This window comes from Lycium barbarum, chromosome 3 (assembly GCF_019175385.1).
Source record: "Lycium barbarum isolate Lr01 chromosome 3, ASM1917538v2, whole genome shotgun sequence".
Taxonomy (NCBI): Eukaryota; Viridiplantae; Streptophyta; class Magnoliopsida; order Solanales; family Solanaceae; genus Lycium; species Lycium barbarum.
The window spans coordinates 71,047,595-71,071,452 of NC_083339.1; the positions used below are offsets into that span (position 1 = coordinate 71,047,595).

Consider the following 23,858-nt stretch of genomic DNA (forward strand, 5'->3'; position numbering starts at 1 on the left):
ATCCAACAGATGACCAAGTTTATTCTATGTATATTTCTTAAGGCTTACCTCTTCCAAAGGAGGGTTAAAAAGATCAACACTCAATCTTGTATTGCTCTTTGCAGTCAGCCATCTAAGCATTCTTGGAAAAGACACTTCTGAAAGGTAGTCCTTCACTTGTTGTCGGAGGTGAGGAATGACTTCAAATGCCCAAGTCTAGAAAACAAGATACCATCAAAATCAGAATGATGATATAAATACAAAAAGTACAAGAAATTGACATTGCAAATGCTTTACCATGAAAGCCCAAGGGAAGCCATATAAATTGTCACGACCCAACCCTGTAGGCCGTGACTGGTGCCCGACTTGGACACCCGTATACACACCTGTTAGCTATATATTCAGTCCACAACAATATAATATGAAACTTATAACGACCAAAACATAGTCTAGGAACTGCCGCATAAATGTACATATATGTGCAGCAACCTGTCTCCTGAGGAGTCACAACTATCAACAGATAACACAGTGCATAAGCCGACAAGGCTGTCATAACATGTGGGAACGTCCCAACTACATATATAAACGCAAGCAGACAAGGCTGCTACCACAACATGACAATATCTGCAAGCAGGTAAGGCTGCCACAACGATAGAACACGCATACTAATCATACACACAACTGTTCACATCTGGATACAACCCACATACATGTCTACAGACCTCTAAGAGTTTCAACAGTGAAATATGACGGGACAGGGCCCCGTCGTACCCTTAGAATATATATATATATATATCAAAAAGGAGTTGTACCAAAATCTGGGCTCCGGAACAACGGAGCTCTCCAAGACAGCAGAAAAGAAATCCTAAGCTGGCGGATCGCCAAAACGAGTATCTGCACCTGCGGGCATGAAACGCAGCCCCCCGAAGAAAGGGGGTCAGTACGGAATATGTACTGAGCATGTAAAGCATGAAATACAGTAAACAGGATCATAACTGAAATAAGAAGTATAGGAAACGAGTATGATAACCAGAAAACCAAATACTTGTTTTTGAAACATAAATCATGCACATCAATATCATATATCATATCCGGCCCCATTATGGGACTCGATGAACATGGTCTCCACCCCGTCTCAGGCGCCATAGCACAGCATACTCCAGAATATAATATAACCCCGTAACACAGCATAACTCCGTAACACGGCATAACTCCGTAACACGGCATAACGCCATAACACAGCATAACACCATAACACAGCATAACACCATAATATATATATATATATATATATATATATATATATATATATATATATATATATATACAGTACCCGGCCCTCTAGTGAGGGACTCGGTGAACAATGCAGTGGAAGTGTGCATGATAACATACCCGGCCCGGGACTTGGTGAAAGATATATTGGGGCATGCACGAGCAGAGTAGTGAGAAACCATATGAAATTTTATACATTATCAAAGACTCAATGGAATAATCAAAACGAACTATCATTTGCAAATTCAATTAATAATCATATCAAGTACCTTCGGATGTCCCTGTGGATTTTATCAAAATGGAACTTTGAAATCATATGTACATATCAAAACAATAATAAATTCAAATTCTGAGAATCAAGAACACTAGCCATCCTAGTGGCTCTAAGAATGGGAATTCCTTTGGAATCATATCCATTTCGTCTACTCGTTTCATAAGGATCATGCCAAAAGAAAGAAGTATTAGCTTTACGTACCTTTAGCGCTTACTCGCCACACAATATGTATACGTTGCCCAATAATATCTCAACCTATATTAAGACGCCAACAACTACGGTTAAGCTACGGGGAGATTCAAAACGTATTCTAACGTTAGCAACTCCTTTCTAGATGTTTAGGCGACATTTTCCTTATATCCAAACCAACTACATACAACCAATCCAACATCAATAATCATACGTTCAATACCAACCCGGACAACCCACACAACATTCCAAACAGCCCACATTCACAACATTCAATAACGATTCACATACGGCCACTACATTCTCAAGTTATTCCTAATAGTTCGTAGCCTTAACGTTTTCATGTAACAACTTTATAACAGCCCAAACAATATAAATACAATGTATATTCTTAATTATCACTAATCTTCCAAGCGTAACAAGATCAACAACAATGTATCAAAACAGCCCGTACCTTACAACACTCAATAATAGTGTACATGCGATTATGACACATCCAATTTATTCTTGTTAGTCTATAGTCATGATATTTCGTCAAAACGATGCTATAATAGCCCAACCAACATACAATACAATGCATAATCTCAATTATCATCAATCTCCCAAGCTCAATAAGAACAACAACGACACATCCAAAACAGTCCCTAACCGATCAACATAAAGGTGCCCGAAATTCTTGCAAACGTTTACGAACATACCAAGCAAACCACATATGATTCTTACACATTATTTCATGTCTTATTTTCATATAATTTCAGTAAAATACGACCAGCAGTCACACGACAACTATATCACCAAATTCGTACGCAATAAGCTACACTGTCATCACTATAACCTTACAACAACCCACAAACAATTTTAGTTCCAACTCGAACCATTAAATACCTTCATTTCCATCATAAAATTCATGACAACAACCATAAAAATACCAAGTAAAATCAGTTCACTATCTTCCACACAAAACATTCCACTACACGGCCATAATTAAACAAAACAACAACAAGTTCATATCAACACAACTTCACCTTTAACCTTCCAATTCTTTTCATTCTTTTTACCATGAAATCTATGATAGCAACAACCATAATTACTAAATAAAATCAGTCCATTATTCCACACCAAACAGTCCCCCTACGGGTTCCACAATGTCTCAACATCAACACACAATTTCACACATGAAATTCACATTTACACATGCACGACATAACCAAATCACCCCCAAAACAGCCCCTACGGCTATAACAATATTTCAACACCAACATTCATAATTTCATACATGCAATGTACATTTACATATTCACAACACATCCAAATTCGTCCTAAAACAGTCCCTACGGCTCAACAACATTCCAACACCAACATTCGAAATCCCATGCATGCAATTCATGTTCACCAAGTTACAACCATACTTCAACATCAACACATATGATTCCATGGCTACTATCATGCTCCAACATCAACACACGTAATTTCATGCATGCAACTTATATTTACACACCTAACACACGTTTTACACCACCCTCAACACATGCAAAAGAAAGTTAAACCTTACCTTGACAATTTGACTTCTCAACTTGGCTAGAGTTTGTGTCTTGAATTTAATTCTTGTTCTTGCTATCTAATGACCACCTTCACGTTGCTAGGGACCTTCTAAAGGGTTGAAATTCTTGAAGAAAATAATTTTTTTGAATCAACTTGGAGAGCCAAGTTCTGGCCGTGAGCTTCAAGAGCATGCATGGCATGTTTATGGTTTCTTCTTCACTTGAAACATAATGGTGAATGTGTAGAACACTTTAGGGGTTTAATGGCAAGAAATAACATAGAAGGCTGGCCGTTTTTGGTGGTGGAGCTGCCATGGCAGCCGTGTCTCTCTCTCTCTTCTTCACTTTGGTGAAAATGAGAGTTTCTCTCTCTATGTTCACTTTGTGGGATTGGGAAGTGAGTTGTGGCTGCAACATTGGTCAACAAGGAGACCATTTTTCTGCCCAATATAGTCATACACGTTCCCCTAACTAAGCATGGGCAAAAAATCTGATTTTGTCATGTGTTTGTGGGGCCCACACGACCACTAGTGAAAAATTTGTGAATATTTAAGTCTTAATCCCCACTTAATAATTCAATCATGGTTAATTAATCTCTAATCTCCATTAATATGTTTACCCTAAGTAAAATTTATAAACAAAATGTATGTTCTAATAAAAATTGAAAGATTAAGGATTTCTATTCCGTGTCCGGGAAGGGTTCCGTCTTTAACTCGCATCGATTCCTTCGCGAATAATTCGACGTATAAAATACGGGGTCTAACATAAATTGACTGTCTTCACTGTTGGCTTAAGCTCTTCGATAAATAGTCAACAGTCAACTTGAAGCTTTCCCGGCCCCATCCATGGTTGTTGAATGCCTCATTGTCCTCCGCACGTTTAAGCAAACCAAGTGGTATGTTCAGACTTGTATCTTTTGCCATAAGAACACAGTGCACAAACCAAACTAAACACAAGGACTGCTTATGCTTTTTTGACATGGTTTTGGACTGCAAATCTACAAGCAGCTTATCTCCTTTGTAGCTTTTTCCAACTAACTCCACCAAACTAGTTTCACTCTTATCTTTTCCACCCTTTCCTACTTTCTTGGCTTCTTTGGCTGTCTTGCTAGTCTGGGCTGGCTTATTCAATACAACAGTAGGAAGCTCACAAGGATGACATCTAAGGCCAGTAACTATGGCAAACTCTATCAAGCCAAAGCACACTGGCATGCCACAGTAATTAATCCAAAGCTCATCCTTTGCATTCGAAAGAATTCTACGCTTCATAAGCCCATATACCATTTTCATTTGAAACTGTGCACCGGTCTCTTCAGGCAGATCCAAATACACCCCAAAACAGCTTTTCCTAAAGAAATCCTCCAACCCCTGCTTTTTAAGAATTAGCCTAAACATATCAAAGTTCTTGCCCATGCCTGATTTGACCGTAAGATCAACGGTCAAATCATTATTTTCATTCAATGGCATCCTCACGGCATACTTGTCAATACTGAAAACCTTGACGACCTCAGCAATGGAAGGTCTGTTATGATCTATGTCCAATCTACTAGAAGATTCTGCAATTAAATTGAAATTCACACTATTTCTCTTCTTTGTTCTTAATTCAGCTATGAACGTCGACAATTGAACTGTATTTTCGGAAGCACTGCCCTTTTCATCATCTTCATCCAATCCATCTACTCCATCAGCAGTTTCTTCAGCTTCTAATTCTTCTTCACTTTGTTCATTTGTATCTACTGCTTCTTGGCTCTGTACTTCCTCTCTTTCTGAGGATTGATTGTCAGTTTGGCTGTCTCTGTTCTCTATATTTGCTGATTCAACAATAGATTTTGCTAAATCAACAAGATTCTCTAATGATGATTGCACTCTAGCTTTTTTATTATCTCTATGACCCTTAGTTGATTTCTCAACTTTTCTTTTGGCTGGAGACATTTTATCTACACACAGGAGAAAAAAAAAAGCTTCAACTGATTAGTGCATCATTCAAAGTAAACAGATAATAAGAAATGCAGCATTTGATCAAACAAAATACAACAAGTAACAGAATTCCCCAACAACTGAAGAATTTGTTGCAACAAATGATGTAACTGTTGCAACAAGTGAATAGGTTGTTGCAACAGATTCTTCAGTTGTTGAATAAGTGATTAAGGTGATGTATATCTTCTACAAACACAACCAAATAACTGAAGCAATGTCCAACAGATTTATAGTTGTTGCAACATATTGTATAGTTGTTGCAACAAGTGTATAACTTGTTGCAACAACTATAAATCTGTTGGACATCTTCTACAAATAGAACCAAAAGACTGAAGTTAAGTCCAACAGATTTGTAGTTGTTGCAACATATGGTATACTTGTTGCAACAAGTGTATAACTTGTTGCAACAACTATAAATCTGTTGGACATCTTCTACAAACAGAACCAAAAGACTGAAGCTAAGTCCAACAGATTTGTAGTTGTTGCAACATATGGTATACTTGTGTCACGACCCGGCTAGGGGCCGCGACGGGTACCCGGGACTAATCACCGAGCACCGCTCGTACTATCATTTACCTAACCCATTTAACAATCATTCATCTATTTCCGGTTAACTTTAAAAAGAGGATTTGCTTTTCATTACAAAAATATAACGTGTTGGTACAAAAACATATTTCAATATACTTATACACATGCGTACTACCCATGTTGTGGAACCACACAACCCACACCGAGTATCTATGAGCCTCTATTGAGTGACATACAAATATATACACAAAAGGAACAACCAATTAGCACCTCCGGAAGATGGAGTGCTCTTCAGCTCGGCTAGTGACTCCTATCAGTCTGGACCGCTTTCCCATCTACCTGTGGGCATGAACACAGCATCCAAAGAAAAGGATGTCAGTACGAACATTGTACTGAGTATGTGAGGCATACATCAAGAAATAAAGTAAGAATAAGAAAGTAAAGTAAAGTAAGAACAAAGAGATAATTGATAACTGCTTGCCTCTTAAGGCGGATCCATGCATGCATACTCATAAAGCATCATATAGTAAATTGCTGCGGAACGCGCAGCCCGATCCATATGTCATCATATGTTAGTGCCGAGGAACGTACGGCCCGATCCATAAACATAATAAGTTAGTGCCGAGGAACGTACGGCCCGATCCATAAATATAATAAGTTAGTGCCGAGGAACGTACGGCCCGATCCATAACCCATATATCCCGCGTCCGGGATGGAATCATGATATGCGAGCTGTACAGGTAGCTATGCGTCTATAGCGCCTCACCTTTCCCCCTTTCCCCTGAAAACATTTTCATATCATATATATACATACATAATATACATAGCATGCTGGAGAGCCCAAGGAAAAGCTGTAAGTACGTCGGAGTGACGTAAGGTCGAAAGCCTCCGATTGTGTTATGGAGTAATCATCGTCGCTTTGTCTCACCTTGAAGGAACAATTATTATAAGGCGAGACTATCAATGAAGAATAGCATTAAAAGAAAGCATAGAATAAAATCATGAACTTCATAAGGCATCCATTCATATACTTTGGAAGATTTAGAAATAAAGTCACCATCCATGAATAAATTGAGAAATCCGTAAATAGCTCGACGTTCTCATATAGTCCTTGAAATCGTAAACTTGAAACTTTTAAACATAAGATTTGCTCTCATCATGGTCAGCATAATAATACTTTCACTTTTGACATCATCATTGTTATTGAAAACAATATCCACGGTCGTTATCATAACGCTCACATAATCGCAACCTTTGGTTTGGAAAATAGGAGTACTTTGGAAAACATTTATGAAATATCAAGAAGGAAATCGTGCTTCGGAATCTTAGATTATTTAACCTTTGATAGCAAGGAAAAGATGTGAGCATTTATGAAATCGTAAGCTAGGGATCATGCCTTTGAAAGAAAGGGAATAGCCTCGCATACCTTCGACGTTTACAATTCTTATTGCTTGCTCGTTCTCCCTTAATGCACTCGTATACCTTCAAGAGAATTCATGTCGTCGTTAGCTAAGTAATTACAAGAACGGACTACCATTTCTAAGGAAAATTGGGTAGCACTCCTTTCATTTCTAATACTTTCCCCATGTTTCATTTCCACTCTCATACATTCGTAACGACACTCACAATATTACTTTCAACAATCATCACTGATACACTTTGAGAAAAATCTACCATTATCCTCCAATTTCTCCACATTCATGGTTATAGCTCGTTATCACGTTTTCTCGTATATAATACTTATTTCATGGTCTAGACATTATTTATAACATATTCACAACCTTAGCTTATCAACATTCATGACTCCATTCAACTACTATTCAATTGTGCCACTATTTACCCATACAAGGCCCATTTTCTATGTTCTTATACATTTCAAGTATCTAAGCCTTCCAATACCTTGAACCATATGGTATAGTCATGAAACATACCTTGGATGATGGTGGAACAAGCCTTGAGCAACAATACTCTTTTTATACCAAAACCCTATTTCAACCCTTTTGAGATTTCTTGAAGAAGATGACTTCCAATAGTCTCATGCACTTGCTTTCATGAATTAGATGTTGATGATCTTGGTTCCCCTTTGATCTCTTGAATTTTGTGGATGAATATTTGGAGAGCTTCTAGAGTGTTCTTGAATGGTGTAGATGCATAATGAAATAAAATGAAGCCTTGGTCCCTTTTTATTAATTCAAAATCTGGTCTTTAATGAATTCCAGTCGGGGTGAACAGTGGTCGTAAACCACAGTTTACGAGCCGTAAACTGGTTTACGAGCCGTCCTCCCTGGTCGTATTTAAGCATGTCCAAAACAGAGAAGTTGGCTGAAGAATATTGCAGTTTACGATCGAGGTTTACGGTCCGTAAACCAGTTTACGGGTCGTATTCCAGGTCGTATTTAAGCATTTCACCACTTAACAGAAAGTTGAAATTTGAAAGGCTGGAGGACGATGGTGGTTTACGGTCCGTAAATCACTTTACGGGCCGTATACCACTTCACGACCACTGTGCTGAATAAAATTCCATAACTTTTTCATTTCCAAAAATTCACGAATCATCACCCCTTGCTTAGTAAAACACCCCACACTCATACCCTTGTCGTTCTATTCCTTGTACATGTACGGGGACTTTTCCGAGGTGTAACAACTTGTTGCAACAAGTGTATAACTTGTTGCAACAACTATAAATCTGTTGGACATCTTCTACAAACAGAACCAAAAGACTGAAGCTAAGTCCAACAGATTTGTAGTTGTTGCAACATATTGTATACTTGTTGAAACAAGTGTATAACTTGTTGTAACAACTAAAAATCTGTTGGATATCTTCTACAAAACAGAACCAAAAAACTGAAGCTATGTCCAACACATTTGTAATTGTTGCCACATATTGTATACTTGTTGGCACAAGTGTATAACTTGTTGCAACAACTAAAAATTTATTGGACATAGCTTCTATAAACAGAACCAGATAAATACTTGGACAACAACAAAAAAACCATCTATTGGATATCGACTCCTAAACCCTGAACCATACCAGGACAACAACAGAAAAAAAATCATTTATTTCACTACGAACACACAACACAACAACAACAAAAACAGCAATAACAACAATAACAACAGCAAGATGGATTTTATCCAAGCTTTTCCTAAACACTTAACCAAACCAATACAACAAGCATCTACTTCCAAGACAACAGCCAAATTGTCTACTACAGACACACAATCATACAAGTTAAACAAAATACACCAAATGTATGTGCAATAATTGTTTATCCTTTCTTTTCCTAAACCATACCATAACAGGACAACACCAACACCAACATCAACATCAACACCAACACCAACACCAACACTAACACCAACACCAACACCAACAATAGTATTTCACTACAAATACACTAAATAGAGGTTTTTAAAGCAAGCAACCTCAGCAACTGTCTGCAACTGTCAAACAAGTGCTGAAGTTGCTGCAACAACTTACTCATCTGTTCGAAAAAGTCAACAAGATTGCAAGCCATTTTTTCGAAATCTTAAGGAGAACAAGAACAAAAACATCACAAAAAATCATAATTTGAGAACAATGTACGCTATTTACAAACGCAAAAACCCCAACAAGTCAAACAAATACCCTAAATAAGGGTTTCTCGAACAAGGAACAACAAAATAAACTACATTGAAGACAAACCCATGTTCTTCTTCTTCTTTTTCTACAACCAAAATCATCAATTTCTACCAAATAACTTTTGGAACAAGTGAAACAAAAACTTTACCTTGATATTAAAGAAGAAGCAGCAACAGCGGCACCTATAGACGAGGGTGAAGAAGCAGATGACGAGAAAAGAGGAGAGATGAGAGACGTCCAAGTGAAGGAGATTAACTGTTTGCTTGGGAGTTTTGATTTTGAAATATGGAAGAAGTGCGAGAGAGTTGTGGGGAGGAACGGTTTGGGAAGTTTTGAATATTGAGTGGGTGTTTTAGTATAATGGGTGGGTGTATTGGGTTTTTTTTGTAGTTTGTAAAAGATTAAGAAGTTTTAAAAATTACATTTTGGACCCCAATCTTCTTAATCCCAAATTTAATTGGGTTTTGATGTGGGGCGGGCCCTACACGTCACCTTTAGTAATTTGAAAACTTTTTAGTCACCTAGAGTTAATTCTTCGCATTTAGTATTTAATCTATGTATTACTTAATTCTATCTTATATCTCAAACCAACAAGCAATTTCGTGAAATAAAAAGAGGAGAGTTTGAAATCCAGCCTTTTCCACAATTGCTGAAATTCAAATTTCCCCCCATGGACGAGTAGTATGCATGAGTGCCAGATTGGCAACCTTCACGTCAGAACAAAATCATCTGCGGTCAGGATCTCACCATCCAAATCATCTTGCCCAATTACGTAAACATAGAAAGAGGTATATTCTCTTCCCAAAAAGAAAAATAAAACTTGGAAGTCTTAAAATATCTGATTATATAGGCAGGCGGCACCCTGTAGAGAGTCTTTCTTGCTAAGGAATCATCTGAACAGAGAAATCTTGACGAAAGTGGTAGTGGGTGAGTTTTTTCTATGCTATTATTTCTTGTTACTTATCTCTTTCTAGCTGTTTTGTGAAGTAGATCTGTGTCATAGGCCACGTGGGGTTTCTTGTGAATTGAGTGCTGGATGAAGTGAATGAACATTCTTGATTTGCTCGCCAGTTCTCTTGTATTCATCCTAGAATTTGTGAAAAGATGATTTTTGTTCATCGTAAATTAAGTGAAATTTACATCCAAGAAAGATCCACGATTATACACTAGGTTTAGGTGAAAGGTAAGTTTGTCGTAGTTGATCGGTTCTGAAAAATGTATTGGTTGTCCTTTTTTTTGTTTTTTTTTTGTTTTGGTGGAAATTATAGATACATTATTTTCTTTCCTAAGTTCCCAGGCAAAAGACCAACATAAGAATAACTTCACCTTTTGTTGGATTGTCCTTTGGTTTCGGTAATCTATTGTGAGCTGAAACTTTTCCAGCTTCACGTACTTTTGTTGGCAATCTTATATATGATGAATCTATTGTGTCTGTACTTTTTGTATATTGTTATGTAATATTTAAACTAGCTTAATGATTCAAACCAGGATAATGGTAATGGAAAAATGTTTTTCTTGATGAATTAAACTTCAGAGGGTCCTTTCAGTGCCTGCTCGCTGATTGGGTTAAGTATGTGACAGTCTTTAGATTGAAATTCATTTTAAGCAAGAAACATTTCAAAATTATTTGCTAACAAATCCTTCAAGTTAATTGATGAATATAATCACGCAGGAACATGACTAGTTAATGAAAGACATCCATTTCCAAGTTGGAGTGGAAATACAAGTTTAATACAAAACTTGTCAGAGGGAAAATATACAAAGGATGACTGATTTGTGTTTGCTTTCCTAATGTGGAATAGTTTTTTGTTTTACCTATATTGTCTCAATCAAAATAGTAACTCTAAGTAGTTGCACTCAACTGTAGGTGGAACTTCTCGTCGTCTCTTGGCAGTACATCTTCTCTTGAATCCTCCCTAACGTTATCCTTTTTTGTGTCCTATCAACTAGCTATAAAGTCCCACGATGGTTGCACAGGGCTTCGAAGTGGATTTAGATAAAGCTCTTGTCTTCCAGGTAAAAACTGTAACTCTACGTATTTCTATTTTAGAAGATCTGTCAAGTAAACCATGATCAATCCTGCCATCAGGGTATCTTTCCTGAAGTTCATCTTGTAGTTTCTGTTCATCTTGTAGTTTCTTTCTCCCCATGCTCGTCTGCTACTGATGGCCTAGATCTGTTACATTTGTCTAATTAAAGATTATTTTGTAATTTGTGTTCATAAGGGAAGCACCTCATCCCAGTTATTATCATATATCCATCTGTAGGCGTCAAAATCCATATGATGTTTGTTTTACTTGCCTAAGAGCCCAAAATAAAAATGATAGCAGAAATAAAAGAGACAGATATAAAGAGAAGAAGGATTCTCTTCCTGACATTGTTTAGATAAAAAACCTATTCTAGTGATCGTATTGTTTTCAACTTCTGTTTGTCACGTCAAACCGTATTCCTTAGCCCCTAGCCTTTATTTCATCACTTTAAACTAAGTAAGAAATAACTTTGTTCAGCTAACTCATACCAATAAAATATCTACTCATTTTTCTTTTTGACTTCTGGATTATGTTCTTAGGTTGGCCACCTTGGAGAAGCTTATGAGGAGTGGGTTCACCAGCCTATCGTTAACAAGGAAGGACCTCGATTTTTTGAAAGTGATTTTTGGGAGGTATTGCTTTATTTAATCCTTGATGCCCATGGGGCTCAACAGGGTCACTTTTTACTCCCGATGTATTATTAGAGCTATTGTTATTCAGTCTCTTCATCTGCCATGCCACACAACAAGTATGACATACTTAAGTGCTTTCATTTGTAACAATTGTTCAAGTAGAAAAACTTGCTAGACATGGAATGTACCTGTGTCAAAGACATGAATCCTATACTCATACCAGAGTCCATGTAACATTCCATTTGACAGGAACTCCATCTATAGTGGTATTGAGATGTTTTATTTGTGGAACAGTTTCTGACTCGTACAGTTTGGTGGGCAATTCCAGTCATTTGGCTCCCAGTTGTGTGCTATAGCATCTCAGTATCAATCCGGATGGGCCATACTGTTCCTGAGGCGGCATTGATTGTAGTTTTTGGAATTTTTGTGTGGACATTGATGGAATACACTCTTCATCGATTCCTTTTCCATATAAAGATGAAGAGCTATTGGTAAGTGCTCTTTGTACATCTTCTGTCTCCAGAGGGAGAGGATTTTGCACTTATAGTGTCCTACCAGTTTCTGGCCCTATTCCTTAAACATATTACAACATTGAAACTTATTACAGGGGAAACACGGCTCATTATCTCCTTCATGGTTGTCATCACAAGCATCCCGTGGATGGTCTACGCCTTGTTTTTCCTCCTGCTGCGACAGCTATTCTTTGTGTACCGGTATGTTTGATTTCATACCACTAGCTTAGTTAATATTTAGCTCATACTCGTGGAATTACGCATCAATCCCAACCAAGTTGGGGCTGGCTATATAAATCCTCATTAACCATGTTTCTCCATTTAAATTCATTAATAAAAATTACTAGAAGTTCTCTATAATTTACCTGACAACGTAAATGGATATAATTGTATGTACACACACAAATAGCCAAAAAAACTCCAGTTTTAACAAGTTACAAAACTATTTAGTGGAAAGAGAACCCTTCCAGTGACACTGAGATCTCTCGCTGGTTCGTAAAACCTATAGAGGAATAAGATAGACACCTTGTTTCGGTTACTCATTGATTTTCAAGTAGAAACTGACTCATTGTTAACCCTGATGATGTGAGTTTTTCAATCACTTGTCTAATACAGCTAAAGGAAACCAAACACTTAAAAAGCCTGAGGCTTCTTTTGATGGGAAGTATATTGCATCATAGTCCTACAGGAGTGAAGTTTTGTTCACGTCACTGTATGGCAGCCATCATTCCTATTGACTCTGCCTTCTCTTTTCTTTTCGTATTAGGGACTTAGAATTATTTTCAGTGATTAGAAATCTGAAGACAAGGCATAAAATTATGATAACTCTCTCCCAACTTTGTATTAAACTCAAATACAAAGAATACTGAGTACAAAACAATACATACAACAACATGCCCACTAGAATCCCACAATGTGGGGTTTGGGGTACGCAGACCTTACCCCCACCTTGAAAGGTTGGGAGGCTGTTTTCGAAAGACCCTCGACTCAAGAGAGAAAACAAAACAAAAAGTCAGATAGGGACAAACATATCAAAAACAATATGAAAACGAGGAATAACAAAAGCGAGAAAGTCATGATAGAACAGTCTGGAAAGAAAGGAGCATTAGCTACCATAGATATATAAGATAATTGAAGTACAAGGCCCAACAAATATAAGCAGAAATCAAATGGCAATAAACGAATGAGCAAAACTACAACTACTAGGATGAAAAGATAAGTAACCTAGCCTTCTATCCTAATTTGAGTCCTCCACAACCTCCTATCTAAGGTCATGTTCTCGGTAAGCTGAAACTGCGCCATGTCCTGTCTAATCACCTCTTCCCAACACTTCTTCGGCCTCCCTCTACCTCTCCTGAAACCATCCAAAGCCAACCTCTCACACCTCCGCACTGGAGCATCTGTGTCTCTCCTCTTCATATGCTCAAACCATCTCAGCCTCGCTTCCCCATCTTATTCTCCTCCGATGCCACTCCCACCTTGTCTTGGATATTTTCATTCCTAATTCTATCCCTCCTAGTGTGCCCACACATCCATCGCAGCATTCGCATTTCCACGACTTCTATCTTCTGAACGTAAGAGCTCTTGACTGGCCAACACTCCGCCCTGTACAATAAAGTCAGTCTAACCACCACTTTGTAGAACTTGCCTTTAAGTTTTGGTGGCACTTTCTTGTCACACAGCACTCCGGAAGCAAGCCTCCATTTCATCCACCCTGCACCAATACGATGTGAAACATCATCGTCGATAACCCCATCTCCTTGTATAATAGACCCAAGATACTTGAAACTTCCTTTATTTTGGATGGCCTGGGTACCAAGCCTCACTTCCTCGTCAACCTCATGCGGTACGCCACTGAACCTGCACTCCAAGTATTCTGTCTTGGTCCTACTCAATTTAAATCCTTTAGACTCCAACGTCTGTCTCCAGCCCTCTAGCTTAGCGTTAACTTTGCTACGAGTGTCGTCAATCAAGACTGTCATCTGCGAACAACATACAACAAGGCACCTCACTTTGTATTTATCACGTCAATTCATCCATCAACAAGGCGAATAGAAACGGGCTAAGAGTTGATCCCTGATGCAACCCTATCAGAACAAGGAAGTGCTCCGAGTCTCCTCTTACGGTCCTTACCCTGGTCTTGGCTCCATCATACACGTCCTTTATCGCTCTAATGTACACTACAGGTACACCTTTAGCCTTCAAGCATCTCTATAGGACCTCTCTTGGCACTTTGTCGTAAGCCTTTTCTAGGTCGATGAATACCATGTGCAAGTCCCTCTTCCACTCTCTATACTGCTCCACTAATCTCTCCTTACAATATGAATGACTTTTGTAGTCGAGCGCCCCGGCATGAATTCAAACTGGTTCTCTGAAATAAACACACATCTCCTCACCCTCATCTCCACCACCCTTTCCCACATTTTCATAGTGTGACTTAGCAGCTTGATACCTCTATAGTTGTTGCAACTTTAAATGTCGCCCTTGTTCTTGTACAAGGGAATCATTGTACTCCACCTCCATTCTTCAGGCATCTTCACTGTCTTGAAAATAACATTAAACAACCCAGTCAGCCATTCCAAGCCTACCCTGCCTGCACTTTTCCAAATTCCCCAGGAATCTCGTCAGGTCCGATTGCTCTTCCCCTGCGCATCCTACGAATAGCTCCCTTAACCTCCTCAATCTTTATACTCCTACAATATCCAAAGTAGCGACGCCTATCAGAGTACTCCAAATCTCCCAACACAATGTCTCTGTTCCTTTTTTCGTTCAAGAGTTTATGAAAGTATGACTGCCATCTCTGTCCAATGTGAGCTTCCTCTACCAATACTTTTCCATCCTCGTCCTTGATGCACTTCACTTGATCCAGATCGCGTGCCTTCCTCTCTCTCGCCTTGGCAAGCCTGAACAACTTCTTCTCCCCACCTCTGTCCTCTAGTTCTGCATACAGGCTGTCGTTTTTGCCGCCGAAACTGCCAACTTCGCCTCCTTTCTCGCCATCTTATACTTTTCCCTTTCGTCCGCTTCTCTTCATCATCCTTGCTGCCTACCAACTTCACATACGCCTGCTTCTTTGCTTCCACCTTCCCTTGGACTTCTCCATTCCACCACCAATCCCCTCGGTGCCCACCATGACGGCCTCTTGAGACCCCCAATACCTCTCTAGCTGCTTCTCTAATACAACTAGCCGTCCTATCCCACGTACTGCTCGCATCCTCCCTACTATCCCACGCTCCTATAGCCAACAACTTCTCCCCCATATCTAGGGCTCTTCCCCACCTAATCCTCTGTCGGTCATCCACGACCCTCTTCTTCTTCTTCTTCTTCTTCTTCTTCTTCTTCTTCTTCTTCTTCTTCCTTTTTATCTCCAAATCCATCACCAATAGCTTATGCTGGGTCGTAAGATTCTCACTCGGAATGACCTTACAGTCCTTACAGAGGCATTTATCATCTTTTCTAAGGAGCAAAAAGTCTATCTGCGTCGCAGCTACTGAGCTACGAAAGGTTACCAAGTGCTCCTCCTTCTTTGGAAAACTCGAGTTGGCTACCACCAATCCAAAAGCCTTTGCGAAATCCAGGAGTGAGACTCCTCCACCGTTCCTGTCCCCGAAGCCAAATCCTTCATGCACATCGTCATAACCCCTCGAAACAGACCCAATGTGCCCATTGAAATCTCCTCCTACGAATAACTTCTCAGTAGGCGGTATACTTACCACCACTTCGTCCAAGTCCTCCCAAAAGCGCCTTTTTCCCTCCTCGTCCAAATCCGCTTGCGGCGCGTAAGCACTAATAATGTTCAAGGTGAACCCTCCAACGACCAACTTAATCGCCATCATCCTGTCATTGATCCTTCTAACCTCTACCACCTGATCTCTAAGCTCACTATCTACTAAGATCCCTACCCCATTCCTATACCTCGACTTACCCGAGAACCAAAGCTTGTACCCGTCCACATCCTTAGCTTTAGGTCCTACCCATTTAGTCTCTTGGACACAAGCAATATTAATCTTCCTCTTCTTAAGAATCTTAACTAACTCTATGGACTTCCCCGATAAAGTCCCAATATTCCAAGACCCTACTCTCAACCTAGAAGCTCCCTCAACCCCTTTAGCCCCTCCATCCCTAGCCCCCGTCCCCAACCGAGAACATGACCCTAGTCTACCATCCCTCACCAAAGCCACTAAAGCAAATATACGCTAGTCACAGGTTAATATAAGACAAACGAAGGATCAATACTAAAGTACAAGTTAGCAAGAGTCTATAGGCAGTGAAATAGATATTCAATTAGGCGGAGCAGGCAAAATTTATAAGGCTAAAAGACAGGGAATGGGCTACTGGAGGTACCGACTCCAAGTAAGTAGAACCTGTTCACCATCGGAAAAAGAAATCCCTGTTTGCCGCCGGAAATACTGTTCTCCGCTGGAAAGCACTGTTCCCTGGCCGAAATCACTGTTCACCGCCAGGAACTGCCGGAAAACTTGAGTACCTGTGTAGAAACTGACCGGAAACCTACTGGTGAAGGGTTCCTGGTCGCAGGGTAGAGGAGGAAGGAAAAGAAAAAAAGGGAAGAAAGAAAGAAAGAAAAGAGAAGAGAGGAGAGAGAGATCTGGCCGTCCGGAAAAACGTACTACCGGTGGTGGTGATCGTCGTCGCTGGTCGGGGTGGCCTGGTGGGGGTGGGGGTGGGGGTGGGGTGGCTGATCTTACCGTTGTGAGGGGAAGGTGAGAGAGGGGAGAGCAGCTGTCAGTAGCAGTAACCGTCCATGAATTATAGAAAAGGCAAGTAATCTTCTACAAAACAATACATGAATTTAGTAATTCATATATTGTGATACTAATATAATAATTCATCTGAACAGTGTTCTTAATATCTACAGTTCTACACTAGTCAAAGTAGGTAATTTTTTTTTCCGAGATGGAGGAAGAACAAAAGAGTGCCAAGTTGAAAATCGTATATTGTTGTGTATGTTTATTTGAGGGACATTGATTATAAAGCTGTAGTAAACATTGAATTGATCGCACTATTTGTTTTATTGCTGAGTAGCTATTACTATTAGCATTTCCCGGAGCTTTTGATATACTGTGCTTTGTGATTGAAGTTCTGGAATTTAATCAAACTCATTTCGACTCCCTCAACTGCTCCTGCTTTATTTGGAGGAGGCTTGTTGGGCTATGTCATGTATGATGTAACCCACTACTACTTGCATCATGGACAACCAACAAGTGAAGTGCCAAAAAATCTCAAGGTAAGTGAGGCACCCCTCTAATGTTATCTTATTAATTGCCTTGCCTGTATATCACTAGCTTCATAAGGTCAACCTTATGATTTTATCTGATTATTATGTGTATAGTTTTTGAGATGTCTGCTGGTATCATGAGGTATCTGTCTAGCAAAATGCTTACCTGACTGATTTTAGGTCTGTGTTGGCTCCTATATTCATGTGCAATAGTGTTTTAAATTGTGTGATAATGCCACAGCAGTGATGTTTTATCTTTTAGTTTGTAGGAAGTATAGCAGAAAAGATTAAATGATGTTAACTGTACGATCTTCTTGTCCTGTTTTTTTTGGCAGAAATATCATTTGAATCATCACTTTCGCATCCAGAACAAAGGTTTTGGTATCACTTCTTCGTTCTGGGACAAGGTGTTTGGAACGCTACCACAATCTAAATCAGCCAAGAGCAGATAATTCCTTTCAGAGATGAGAATCACATTTTATAGCATTATTAAGTAGAAAGGGTAAACATCTTTGTTTTATCCTTACATTCTTTCATCTGCTGTCACATTTCTTCTAGATTTTTGTCGGCAAAGTGGGCATCTCAGCTATGTGCCTGACCTGTGCAAGGGTTACATAACCTGGTTGCAAAACATTGTGGTCTATCTGTCCATCTAGGTTGTATTTAAGTTTATCATCGGACTTCATGTTGGGTAAGTTATCATCATCTGTTGTACTATGGAAAATATATCCGGTTAATATATGTAGAAAGGTTATATTTATTTCTTTTCATTTTCGTAGAGAAACTAGCACAAGTAGTACTCCTTTCCTGAAATTACCTCCTTGTTTCTTTTTGTAAGGGTTGAATGAATCAATTTTTGGGATTCTTAGTAGTCCAATTGGTCGGCTACTTGAACTTTCGTCTTGTTGGTGAGGGTTCAATTCCCTACCTTGTAATCCATCCCCTGTTCGCCCTTCCTCTTCCTTTTATGTATATCATAAGAACTTTTTAAAAAAGAATCATTTTTCAATCTTAATTTAGACTTTGATAACACTTATCTCTTTAGAAATTTATACTAGTTTTAGAATTATGATCATGATAAAAATTGTATTAGAGCCAAACAAAATAAGATATAGTAAGGTTGTAGAGGTCTCATTTACACAGATTCATTAGTGAGAAATTCACTTTGTTCCAAGCCAGCTGTAGGGAACAGCTTCTTTAACATCACTAGAGACAACGAGAAACTATATCACATATACCATGTGACCTATTAATTTGCATAATATTGAAATCGTTGTCAAAACAAGTAGGAAAAGACTTTGATTATTTTTATGCATGCAAGTAACAATCTAATTGGGAAAAAGAAACGTAAGGGACATTCAAAATAAGATGATAGACTATACATACTATCCAATTATTTCTTTCTCAAAGTACGACTTGAAGAAACACTACTTTACAATGTGAACCACATTGTCACCCTATTCATCGCGAGAAAGATTTCCTAAAACTTAAAACCCAAAGGTCAAGAGAAAATATAGATGGAATGACCAAAAAAAGAAAGAAAAAAAAAACAGCAGAAAATAGGCTACAAATCTGACCCAAAAAAAAAATGGAAAAACAAACAGAGAACCAAACATATACTATCAGGAGGTAGTCATATTGACAGAGCAGTTTTCATATTTATATTTTTTACACAGTCAGTGTTTTTTTTTTTTTTTGCAGCTCATGAGAAACTTCTCCATTTTAATTCATCCAATTTTCTTGCTAGGTTTTGGAGGAAGTGTCCCAAAGATCTTGTCCCAAAAGTCTGAAGTGATTCCATATCCCTTATCTTGAACTTTGAAATGATGGTCCATATGATATCTCTGTAATACACAATACCAAGAAAAGAAAAAAAAAATAAAGAACAACACATTACTAATATAACATGAAGAACATGCATCTCCACAAGTACAGATTTATCATTTTTATGGGTTTAGCCTTCCGGTATACAAAAATCTACTGACCCGACAAATCTAAATTTGTGTCATGTAGTTCATTAAGGGGTAAAGTGTTCTTTACCAAGAAGTTTTCCATTTTTAGTGTTTGAAACCTTTGACTAAGAGTAAAGGGGCCCAACCATCCCACTATAATTGTTGATGGTATTTACCATGTTTATGCTACTAATAATTAAAAATATAACCGGATAAGGTAAGATAAGTGCTAGGATAATTAACATGAAGTTATGCTATTTTATTTTATCATGTATATGTGTAATTTGTAAATATGACTAGTAAAAGTCTTGGATTAATGATGTACCTTGAGCGAATGGGAAACTCCTTTCAATGGCTTGCCATGATGCAAGTAGTAATGGGTGCAGTCATACATAATATAACCCAACAAACCTCCTCCAAGAAAGGCAGGGGCATATGTGAAAGGTACTAACAGCTTAACTAAACTCCATAGCTGCAGTACAAGACAGTAGAAGATTAGAATATAAGAACAAATACATTATGAAAAAAAGCCAAAAAAAAAAAAGAGTTTCTTTAAGTAACAGTTGTCAGGTGGAAACGACATCTTACAAAAAAAAAAAAAAAAAAAAAATCTAAACTCAACATATGACTAATATAATAGAATCCAATGTGGTTCGATCTTTCCTGGGACTTCGTGCATAGCGGGAGCTCAGTGCACTGAGCTATTTTTTATTTATTTATTGTTGAGTATCATCGTCCTAGACGTGGTTGTTGTGGTTGATGTTATTGTTATTACTAAGTATTATTTTTACTTTTGTCATAGAATATCTTGACCAGAACTTTGTCAAATACAGAAAGTAATTTTAAAGAACTTTTAATAAGTAATAAAATAATAATAATAACAAAAATATAAAAGTGAACTTACTGGGAGTAGCAAAATAGCAGTTGCAGCAGGGGGGAAGACAAGCCTTAGTCCATCCATTGGGTGCTTGTGGTGACAACCATGAAGAAGATAGTGTAGTGTGTTTCCCCTGCATTTCATCCTCTCAAACTATTAGTATTACTTATAAAGAAAAAAAAAACGCTAGAGCTAGTAAATAAGCCGGAGCTCGTGTGGATTAGCTAATTGAAAGTAGCTACGAGTATTAAGTTCTGACAAATAGTACTCCTTCCCTTCCAATTTATGTGGCACAATTTGAATTTCGAGAGTCAAATGAGTTTTTGTTTGACTTGAATTTTTTCATACACCTTCTAAATGTTTTGAATTGTCATTTAACGTGACTTATAGTACCTTTTACTCCCTCTATCACAATTTATGTGATACACTTTCCTTTTAAATCTGTTCAAAAAAGAATGATACATTTCTATATTTAGAAATAATTTTACTTAAACTTCCCCTTTTGTTCTTAATGAAATGATTTACAATTACACAAATATCTATGACTTGTTTTAGGCCATAAGTTTCAAAGTCTTTTTTCTTTCTTAAACTCCATGCCTAGTCAAACTATATTACATAAATTGGGACCGAGGGACTACAGACTTTTCATGTCCGAAGTTTGACTCTTGAAATTCGAAACATGTCCGAAGTTTGACTCTTGAAATTCGAAACCGTGCCACATAAATTGGTACAGAAGGAGTACTTTTTAGTGTTGGAACTGATTTTATAAAAAATCGTTACATATTTGAGTTCAAGTGTTGAAACCGGCAATAAGCATCGATGTGTTTTGTGAAAAAATGGTTTCTGTTAAAATGTTTAAGAATAAGGAAAGGAAAGAGAATGTACCAATATCCAGTAGGCTTCATGTGGAAAACAAAACGATGTAATGAGTACTCAAGCAATGTCCATAAAAAGATGCCAGCAACAAGTGTTGCAGCTATGTGAGGAGGATAAAGCCCTCTCTTTGATGATATTGATGCCAACCACCCTACTACTGGCACCCACACTGATGGAATTGCCCACCATGGCGTCCGAGTCAAAAACTGCAAACATTCACCAACTCAATTCTTGTTTGTTTTTGCCTCCAATTACTTTTTTTGGATTGGATTTAGAGATAACGGTCAACCCGAACTATCCCTTTTTCGTAAGTTTTCTAACTATCAGTTGTTCTCTTTTTTACCTAAATATGGTGATAGTTGAGGTGGGAAAAGGGAACATAGTTGAGGTGTGTTTTAATACATGGTAATAGTTTAGATAGGAAAAGAAATAGCTGATAATTGGGGTGTGAACTCGAGAAAAAGTCATAATTCAAGTGTGTTTTTGATGATTAACTCTTTATTTTATATACATTAATGGAGTAAAATCATCAATATAAATTAAATTATTATAATTGGAAATTGAAAAATGGGAATTACCTCTAGAAGTCCATTTGCAAAAAATCTTGGGCTTTCTCTGGTGATAATTGGCTGATGAACCCACCCCTCATATGAATCTCCAAGATGGCCCACCTAATCCAAAAGTTACATGCTTTGCTTTCTTAGAAAAGAAAGTGAAAAATATAAATGAAAAGTAGAGGAAATAAAAAAGATATGATCCTTTATAGTGTTTTGTTCAAAATTAGAAACGGTAATGGAAGGAAAAGCTGCTTTTAAAATCCCATCTTTCTTCTAAAGTGAATTTTCCTTTGCTTCATTAATCTCCTCCTCTTTTTAGATCCAACATAGAAAAAGAACAATTGTCATTGTTTGGTTTGAAAAATCAATGCACTTCTATATTTATTTCTTTTTGTTGAAAGTTTTGTTTAATTATTTCGTAAAAAAAAAAGCAAAAAGAAATAAAATATCGCAAGACTTATAGGGCAAATCACTATTTGTAAAAGTGTTATAAGACAGTGTAGTAAGCTTTGTAAACGTATGAAAAGTATTACGAAGAAAACATGTAACTCTCTTGAAGATGAATATTATCTGACCTGGAAAACAAGTGGCTTATTTAAATCCACTGTGAATTCCTGTGCCACCATCTTGGCACCCTTTTATAACATGAATAAAAAACAAATTAATTATGACAAACTCAGGCCAAAAAGAAAGATTTATCAAAAAACAATTATAATATTAAAACTTAATACTCATTTGAGAAAGATATGAAACTCAAATAACTATTTCCATCTCTCACGATATAAATGTTCAATGATTTCAGAACCTCACGTCAACAAATATAATACTTTTATGTATTTGAATCGTTTTAGCGTTAAAAATTGAATATATTATCCCATTTCGTTTTGAAAATTAATCAAATTTGGGAAATATTTCAATCTAAACAAATACACATGCACAACTAGAAGTTAAAACAACTACTAACTAATTATTATATTACTAGTATACATATGAAAAGCTATTAAAGTTTTCTTAACAAATATTATATTCTGGACCTAATTTCAAAAGTACAAATTCAATAAAAAGATTTAAAGATCCAGCCGATTCAAATTTAAATTCAGGACAGGACCATCCACTGATGGGACGGTGACGGAAAAAAAAAAATAGATCCCACAATTGGATTAATTTGTTTTGACATAAAGTTACTTCATCATTATTAATTTGCAATCAGAATCCTTAAATTGACATGCATAGACATCAAACGGTGAGCACAAAAAGAGAATTAATATAAGAGTCAAAGAAGACAACCTAATGACACTGCTGTTTGATCTCTGAAGCAGATGAGAAGCAGATAAAATACTCTTAGGTAAATTTCTTCTGGGAAGAGAAAATCAAGATAAAATATGAAGGTAAAAAGGGTAAAAATAGTTAACATATGTCAATTCTCCGACTTAATCGTCAGAGAAAAAGGAGAGAACAATGGAATACTTGGGAATAAGAAAAAAATAAGTTGTGCTTTTGAATGGTTACAGGTTGCGAAGATTTAGGAGAGCCCTACGCAGGTAAGCAATTTACCACAACCTCAAAATAATGTCCATATTTAATACTGAACACTAAAATTTAAGAAAATAATACAATATTCTGTTATATGTTTCGTTTACTCATGCGACCTCCCAAAATTTCTAATTTTGCCATTCTGGAAATAAGAAAAAATTCCAACTTTTTATTTGTTGTTGTAGTAATTGTTAGTGATCAATTTAATTACCAAAAAAAAAAAAAAAATTGTTAGTGATCAATTTATTATATTGATATTAAGCGGGAAGAAT

At 37.5% G+C, this 23,858-nt stretch overlaps 2 protein-coding genes across 3 annotated transcripts; one reads left to right on the top strand and one right to left on the bottom strand.

Moving 5' to 3' along the window:
* Positions 1-10,009: 10,009 nt before the first annotated feature.
* Positions 10,010-18,561, top strand: LOC132631557 (dihydroceramide fatty acyl 2-hydroxylase FAH1-like). Of its 2 annotated transcripts, none has more exons than XM_060347136.1 (7): positions 10,010-10,308; positions 11,249-11,397; positions 11,951-12,043; positions 12,338-12,534; positions 12,651-12,756; positions 17,654-17,800; positions 18,127-18,561. In XM_060347136.1, exons 2-7 carry the CDS (start codon positions 11,347-11,349, stop codon positions 18,241-18,243), a joined length of 711 nt encoding a protein of 236 aa, XP_060203119.1. In that variant the 5' UTR covers positions 10,010-10,308; positions 11,249-11,346; the 3' UTR covers positions 18,244-18,561. The 2 variants fall into 2 exon arrangements, with proteins under 2 accessions (XP_060203119.1, XP_060203118.1); XM_060347135.1 differs by having other exon boundaries at positions 10,011-10,308; positions 11,332-11,397.
* Positions 18,562-19,139: 578 nt separating this feature from the next.
* Positions 19,140-23,610, bottom strand: LOC132631558 (dihydroceramide fatty acyl 2-hydroxylase FAH2-like). The gene is made up of 7 exons (XM_060347137.1): positions 23,341-23,610; positions 22,629-22,688; positions 22,075-22,167; positions 21,506-21,702; positions 20,648-20,753; positions 20,069-20,215; positions 19,140-19,635 (listed from the first exon to the last, which is right to left on the bottom strand). Exons 2-7 carry the CDS (start codon positions 22,677-22,679, stop codon positions 19,519-19,521), a joined length of 711 nt encoding a protein of 236 aa, XP_060203120.1. The 5' UTR covers positions 22,680-22,688; positions 23,341-23,610; the 3' UTR covers positions 19,140-19,518.
* Positions 23,611-23,858: the final 248 nt, after the last annotated feature.